Here is an 8,072-nt window from a genome sequence, read left to right as displayed (position 1 = left end):
CGTTTTCCTCAGTGGAAAAGGCCCGGATGCATCCATGTGTCCTTAGAAACACAAGTTTTCCTAGACAAGCTGCCTTTCAACATTGTAACAAAAGAGGCACCAGACCCAAAGCTTGCAGATGTCCCCAGGAACACCATCCAAAAGGTGGGAGCAGCCCAGAGGCACACGGGAGGGTGAGGGCTAAAGGAGACGTGGTGTTTACAGACCATGGGTGTTACTCAGTCATAAAAGGGGAACAAAGTCTGACGCACGTCACCATGTGGACGACCCTTGAAAACATGCTCAGGGAAGGAGGCCAGACGCCACAGGCCAGAGCGGGGCGATGCTACGTTCTGGAAAGAGCTAGAATGGGGCGTCCAGGGAGAGAGAACACCAGCGGTGGTTTCCCGGATTGGGGCTGGGGGCGCAGCAGCCAGAGCTTGGCGGGGACAAAGGCTTCTCTTGGGTGATGGGATGTGTCCCAAGTGGGCACAGGAGGCTGCCCGACTCTCTCCCGCTGGCCAGCACCACCCACCGCACACCTGCAGCAGCTGGTTGCTGCTGCTCTCACTTGCACCTCAATAGAAAGAATGGGGACAAAGAGAAACGTCTGGGGTGGGGTGCGGAGAGCTTTCCACCCCGCTGAAGCCAGAAAAAAGGCCAAGAGACAAGAGGGAGCAGGGGTTGCTGAACCGCTGGCGATCAGGGCGCAGAGAGAAGGGAAGAGAGAGAAACAGGGCGGATCCCGCTGAGGGCCCAGCAAAGCCAGCCACACGTGAAAGGCAGACAACACTCGCCTTCAAGCGTTTAGCTCCTTTTCTGCAAATCACCCGGAGTCCCCAGAAATGAAGGGTTTTATGAAGAGGGAACACCTGGTGTCCCGGAAGTGCCTTTTCCAGGGCAGGCGCTGCAGCCCCAGGACAGCCAGGCTCTCCAGGGCCATGGGCACAGATGGCGCCTCTGGAAGGGTGGGGCTCCCCGCCAGCGTGGCTGCTGGCCCGCTCTGCACCCCTCAGGCCGCCCTGGCCTAGGTGGAAGCGTGGGGGCAGCGTGAAAATCCTTTGCAAAACACACTGGAAAAACTGTCTCCTACGTACTGTGCAGAAACCTTTTCCACCCGATAACCAAACACCATCCTTCTGGAAGATGTTTCTGGCATCTCACCTGTGCCCTGGGCAGAGATTATGTACAGTGGAACCGGTTTTCAACGTCACGACCTTCCCGGTACATGTGACAACACGGATGAACTTGAGGACAGGAGGCGAAACACACCGCGAGACACGCCAGTCACACAAGGACAGGCCGTGCGGCCCCGCCCCAGGAAGCGGGCAAAGCAGTCAAGAGCAGAGACAGAAGACAGAAAGTGCTGCCAGGGGCTGGGGCCAGGGCGATGGGGAGCTGGTGCCCAGTGGGGACACGGCACCCTCGCAAGAGCAGCACACCCCCAGAGCTCTGCTGCACGGCGAGAAGACCCGAACGCTTCTGACCTGCACGCTGACAGGGCTCACTGCTCACCAAGTTATTCCTCTTGTTCAGCTCCTCATTTCAGCTTGATTGGCTTAGAAAAAGTGGCGGCTTCAGGAGTTTCCGCTGAAGCTAGTTTGGACTGGGACACACTTTCGATTTGTAATCAAAACAACCAGGTCCGCAAGCGCCAGCAGAGCAATGACTCCAGCTGCACAATCCCGGTTATGAGGTCACTTCCTGTCCGATGGAAAAGTCAGGATATTGTGCTTCCCTATGAAGTTTGCACACACATCTAACAATAGAAGTATCTAAATGGCTGCAAAAACCGAGAATGCATTCGGGTAGATCCCTTGCATTTTTACAAAGAGAGACAGTGATGCAAGACTCAGGAGCTGGGAGCGGCTGGCGGGTCTAGATTCATTTTACCTGTGGACAGGCTCGCTGTCTGCGGCGGCTGTGGTGGCTGAGCCTTCGGGGCTGCTGCTGTCACCACAGCCACAGGCTACTGCAAGATCCTCAACTGCTTTATCTGTTGAGGCTGTGGTAGCCGAGGGTGACACTTCCTCAAGGCAGAGGGCTGCTGAAGTATCCTGAGGGAGGCTTTCACCAGGTGTGGTCTGGCCACAGCCATTCTGAGACCACATGGTTGGCTGGGACTGAAGACTTCCCATTCCACTGAGGTTGATAATAACTGCGTGCTGAAAACTGCTTGATTCCGGTGCACTTGGACCCTGCTGAGGACACAACATGGATGGTTGTTGACCTTGTGGTGGAATCAACTGACAGAGCCACTGCTGCTGCTGTGGCAGCTGTTCGGTCTTCAAAACAAGTGAACCTTTTGAAAGATGGAGGAGAGTGACCGACCTGAGGTTGGGAGCATTTTCTAAAAAAAATTGCACACCCACTTGAGAAGGTTCCTGCAATTCAGTAGGTTGCTCACTTGGTGTCTGATCTCCTGAGGGCTGGTAGCTGGGCTTGACTCCGGCAGTAGTAGAGCCCTGGATGGGGTGGGACCCACTGGCCAAAGTCTGGGCTCCAAGAACAGGACCCACCACATTGATGATGTCCTGGCCAGTGGAGGTGGCCATGACTGGGGTGGCTGGCGTTCTCTGTGAGGAGATGGCAGTGGACAGGGTCTGGATTCTCCTGGATGCACTGAGAGGTGACCAGACCAGTTTCTGTGAGGACCTGAAAGTGGACAGGACCGTCATTCCCTCAGAGGAGTTGACAGTGAATGAAGTGGCTGGAGGAATCTTGTGAACCTGACTCACTTCCATAGAGGATTTCTGGGGAGCACTCGGTGGCTTGGAAGCAGGAGCAGAGGGCAGAGATTGGAGAATGCTGCTTGCGTGTTCTGGAATAAAGATGTTCCCCGAGGAACTCTTCCCTGAGCTTGGGAGGAGCTGCAGGGGGGAAGGCAGATGTGTGACTCCCTTCTGCAAGACTGAAGACTGAACCAGGGGGGTGTCAGGCTGATGTGCTGCTTTGCCTGGGGAGAACTGGCTGAGGCTGGTTGAGCCACGGGGGCTCGATGACATCTTGACCGGGCAGGGGGCCTTCTTCGGGACCAGCTCCTCCGACCGGCTGTCGACCCTCCCGGCATCCGTGTCCAGACTGGAGTGGTCATCTGCGGAGGGATCCCCAGGGAGAGACATTTGTCGCTCACGTCTGGTTTCTGTATGAGGCCTTTCTGCAGAGGACAGTGGATCATTACCCGGCCGCGGGAAGGTTGGCCTTGCCGTCTGGGCGGCGCTGCCAGCTTCAGCTCCCGGCGCTGAGTCCTCTTTGTCCCCCGCGACGGGCCGCGCGCTGGGCCGGGAGCCGGCTCGCGGCCCAGAGGGCCTGCCCTTGGCGTACTTCTCCACGTCCACTGCAGAGGGGACGGCCAGCTCGCAGGGCCTCCGTTTCCACAGATCTACACAGTGGCCCACCTTACAGATTTTGAGGTCGTACTGCAGAGCCGCTTTGCTTGCTTTGGACTTTTTCCAGGACGCCAGGGCGCTGAGCTGGGGCGGCGGCGGGCGGGGAGGGCGCGCCCGCTCCCTGGCCAGAGAAGCCATGGAAAACCTCCTGAGGCTCCGTGTCATCGGGTGAGTGTTCATCTTCTGCTTGTCGTAGAGCAGCCTGTTTTCCGTGCAGGCGACTGTGACGGAAGGATCGAGACACAGGGGCTCGGCGGTGGCCAAGATGAGCTGGCTCTCCAGCAGCAGTCTGTCGTCCTGCGTCCAGTCCGGGTGGGCGCCGGCGATGGCCTGCACGTCCGCGGCCAGGGTCTGCATGGTCGGCCGCAGGAGCACGTGCCTGCTCTGGTAGCCGGGGGGGGCCCCGGGGCCGCGCTGCCTGTAGTCCCGAACTTCTGCGAGGACGCACCCGCGGTGGAAAAGATTCATCTCCGATTTTTCCAGGAGATCCAGCAGGACAGGGGGTAACTGCTCTGCATCCAGGTACTGCAGCAACTCCCCTTCCTCGTAGCGCATGCGGACGGTCTCGGAGCAGGCCTCGTCCGTGCCCTGGAGCATCAGAGAGTAGCCCTGCTCTCCCGGGTACAGGTTCACCACCACACGCGGCAGGGCCTCGCGCGCCACCAGCTTCTCCAGCAAGTTCACACTGCTTCTCAACTCCTCGGCGCCCTCCGGCTCCTTCTCACACTCCTCAGCGTAGATGTCGTACAGCTTGTGGTGGAGAGACTTCTCCCCGCTAGCGGAGCATGTCCTTTTAGGCGGCCTCTGCCGGACACTTTCAATGACCGACTCTGCACGACCCGAAGCTCTTTCTAAAGCTTGTTGCATTGCAACATAAATTCCGGGCCTTTAAAGAAGAGAAAATAGAAGTGCGTTGATGAAGCAGGGTACGGACGTGCCCTCGATGAATCAATGCAAGCTTGCAAAGGCTGCAAATCCAGCTTGGAATGACCACCAAACCGCACCATGAGCACCAATACACTCGCCCCAAAGGAAGCGCCTTGTGAAACTCCTGCAATTTCAGGAAATCCCTGTACCTGTTGGAGCCTCCACCTCTTGGGACTGGGTTCTCCGTGGGCTGGGCCGGAAGTGAAGATGAAGCCCCTGCCCCGCCCCCACTGGCCCTACCCCACCCCCTTGCAGGCTCAGCTCTTTATGCGCATGACTGTGGTTGCTCCTCTCTCTACAGGGGTCTGCCCTAAGCCTCTGCCTCTGGGTATCTGGGCCCACAGCCTGTGCTTCTTGCTCTGGAGAGCAGGCTTCCAATGGAGGTCAGTGCGAAGCCCTTCCATTTCTTTAATTTTATCTTTAAAATGCAAGCAATCAACAAAAAGTACTTAATTTCTGGCAGTTTTAACATCTATTAATTTTCATAGGAATTCAGTTGCCACGAGAGTCATAGAAGATACAATTTCTTTCCTTGTCAAGCACTTCATCAATACTGGTCTTGGAGTCTTATTGATGGCAGGGATGCGCCCAGTGTCCATAGCCAACTTAACACAACCCCAGGAGTCCAAGTAGGCCACCAGACGCCCACTTGCTTGCGTGGAGGCTCACTATATTTGGCGCAGCAATAAATTCCTCACTGAATCCCACCCATCCCTGCCTAATGATTTCACACAGAGCTACTTACTCTCCAGCCCCCCACCCCCATGTATTACAATAAAGGCATTTATAGATATTTTTAAAATATATTGTAGGTAAGTTATATGACCTATGAATTGCATGGAGGGTTAAAATGTTTGTTTTAAAAGGTGATTTCCATGACTCCACAGTGGATTTAGAACTACTATTCCAGATGATGGCAGTCAATTTGACAGGATGATTACCTGGAGACCATACCTACTACTGTCCTAATGATGCATCTGGAGGGAAGGGACTCTAAGGTGTTCATGGGCCACTGTTGTCCACTAATTCGTTGCCTTAAAAATCTCTCAGCCTTTCTGGAACAGGTTGTTAAATGAATCTCTTGGGGTTTCGATGCAGACATAGTGATAATACAATATTCATAGTTAAGTCTTACAGATGAGAGAATCCAAGACTAACGTGAATTTCATGGTTTATGGGTTACTCTAAAATACATTTGGTGTTTTTAACCATTAGCACTTACAAGAATTATAAATGACAGAAGATATAGTCCATTGAAAGAGCATTAAAAATTCCTTGAGGAAGAGTTCCTTAAACATGACCCTCCTTGGGGAAGAGAAGGAATAGTTTTCCACCGGCATCTCACTTGTCTTTGGGCAAATGCACACTTCTGGGGTGCCTCGCCGGCACTTGCAATCAGCTTAGTTTCCCAGGAAACTAAGGATGCTCCTTTAAGCATCCTTCCCTGTCCCTCTGTTTCTGCTCCAGAGCCCAAATTTCAGCTAAGTGTAAGGCTGGACAACTGCATCATATTTTTTAATGCAATAATCCAAACATCCAACTTTGATAGAGTCTGAATTAATGAGGTAAACATGAGCTCTGCCCCTCACCCAAAGCACCAGCCATCCTTCCAGTCTGAGTGGATGAGCCATTTCCCTGCCCGCCGGGCTCTGGCGGCTCCTGCCCAGCCCCGACCCCGTTCCCGGCTGTCCTCAGGACTCTGCCGTGCGTTGGCTGAGAACGTGTCTGTCTGGCCCAGCATTCCATTGCAGTTAGAGGAGGGAGCGAGTCGGGGAAAGCTGGGCTCTGCTGTCCACCTGCACTAGGGTGTGCGGCATGAGGTCGGCACCGCAGACCTGCACTTGAGTCAGGGTATCCTCCTGAACGTGCAGGAAGCGCAGGTCTCCTGCTGGCTGCCCCTGGCCTGCACACTGGACTCGCTAGGTCCTTAGTGTGGCGAGGAGGCAGGTCTGGACGGGGCCGAGGCAGGGCAGGGGCCTGGGCACCAGACGGAAGGGGACGCGCACTGGGTGGGTTGTGCAAGTCCGTGGGGCCGGTGCCCCAGAGGCCTGGCCTGCCTGCCCTGTCCCAGCCCTGCACCCGGGCCCCTGGCCACCTAGCTCCTGCCCCCCGGCCAGCCTCCTGGGCGTCCTCTGTCTCCCGTGCTTCCTGTGCTCTGGCCACAGTTGCCAGGCCGCAGGCTGCAGGCAGGCCCAGCCTCTCAGGGCTCCTGGCCCTGGTCAAGGCTCTTTTCTCTGCTGAGAGGCCCCTGTCTGCTCAGCCCCCAGCTGTCCCCGCCTAGCGCCTCAGAGAGCCCTTCCTGGCTTCCAGGCAGCGAGCCTCCCAGTCTCTGCGCCCTGCCAAAGCACACACACCCCGTGCGTGCCCGCTGGCCCCGGCTCCCGTCGCAACGCAGCTGACTGTTCCCACTGTCTCCACAGCCAGCCTCTGGGTTCTGAGGGGCCGGGGCCGGGCTCTCCATGGCTGTCGGGTCGCCCACTCGCTCACTCCTTGCCCCGGGTGGCACTACAGACGGCAGCGATGGTTGAATCCGTGCTCTCTTTACCTCGACAGATCTTAAAAGCCTTCTGAAGGAAATGATGTACCCCCTTTGAAGAGACGAGGAATGTTCCAGAGCCAGGTCTTCTGACTCTGGTGCTACCCTATGTGGGGAGGGGCTGTCTTGTGCCCTGTGGGACAAGCATGCCTGGCCTTACCCAGCTGCCAACCACACTCGCCCCCAGCGGTGATAACAGGAAATGGCTCCAGATGTTGGCAGCTGTCCCCTGGCAGGTGGGGAGAAAAAAGTGGCCCCCTGCTTGAGAACCCCTGCTCAGACCCCTGCTCTGGCAGCCCCTAGCCAACACCCAGGGCACCTCTGGCATCAGAGAGCTGTGTCTGCGTCCTCCCCCAGGGCATGCACTAGGTGTTCAGCTGCCAGTCATGGCCTTAGGTCGGGTTTGCCCAAAAGCGAACCCTGACAAGAGGATTTGAGCGCAAGTAGTTCACTTGGGAGCTCATCTCGGGAAGCCCTGGGGGGGACGGACGGGCAGCTGTGCAGGGACGGGAAGGAAGGCGATGGCAGGCATGTCGTGGGCAGATGCTGTGGCCACCTGGGCCCTGCGGGGACCTGTGGGAGAGGACACAGAGCAAGCCTCAGGGGGCTCTCTCTCCCCATCTGTCTGGGCTGCCGCCGACAAGAAGCACCGGCGCTCCTGGGACCGAGCATGTCCTCAGACAGTCAGCAGCCCTCGCAGTGACACTGTGCGTGCGTGGGGGCGTGCAGTGGCCAGGACCGCGTGGAGCTGGTGGTGAAGCCCACGGCTCTTCCGTTGTCATGTGGACAGATGTCACGTGGACAGTGGCCAGGACCGTGTGGAGCTGGTGGTGAAGCCCGCGGCTCTTCTGTTGTCACATGGACAGATGTCACGTGGACAGTGGCCAGGACCGCGTGGAGCTGGTGGTGAAGCCCACAGCTCTTCCGTTGTCACGTGGACAGATGTCACGTGGACAGTGGCCAGGACCGCGTGGAGCTGGTGGTGAAGCCCACAGCTCTTCCGTTGTCACGTGGACAGATGTCACGTGGACAGTGGCCAGGACTGCGTGGAGCTGGTGGTGAAGCCCACAGCTCTTCCGTTGTCACGTGGACAGATGTCATGTGGACAGTGGCCAGGACCGTGTGGAGCTGGTGGTGAAGCCCGCGGCTCTTCCATAGTCACGTGGACAGATGTGCTCCATCTTCTCTGTGGGCCGATGGGGCAGGGAGTTGTGTGCGTCCAAGGCCAATGGACACTTTGC

The 8,072-nt window shown here is 57.1% G+C and overlaps 1 protein-coding gene across 1 annotated transcript; it reads right to left on the bottom strand.

The window, feature by feature from the left end:
• Positions 1–2,382: 2,382 nt before the first annotated feature.
• Positions 2,383–4,235, bottom strand: LOC311187002 (transcription factor SPT20 homolog; the record flags this gene model as incomplete). Its single annotated transcript, XM_084258200.1, has 4 exons — positions 2,383–2,444; positions 2,718–2,849; positions 2,936–3,073; positions 3,161–4,235. 4 exons carry the CDS (start codon positions 4,233–4,235, stop codon positions 2,383–2,385), a joined length of 1,407 nt encoding a protein of 468 aa, XP_084114326.1.
• Positions 4,236–8,072: the final 3,837 nt, after the last annotated feature.

The sequence above is a fragment of the Talpa europaea genome (assembly GCF_964194135.1).
Source record: "Talpa europaea genome assembly, chromosome: X".
In the NCBI taxonomy this organism is placed as follows: Eukaryota; Metazoa; Chordata; class Mammalia; order Eulipotyphla; family Talpidae; genus Talpa; species Talpa europaea.
Note: the sequence above shows the minus strand (reverse complement) of the source record. Positions and strands in the feature narration are given on the sequence as shown.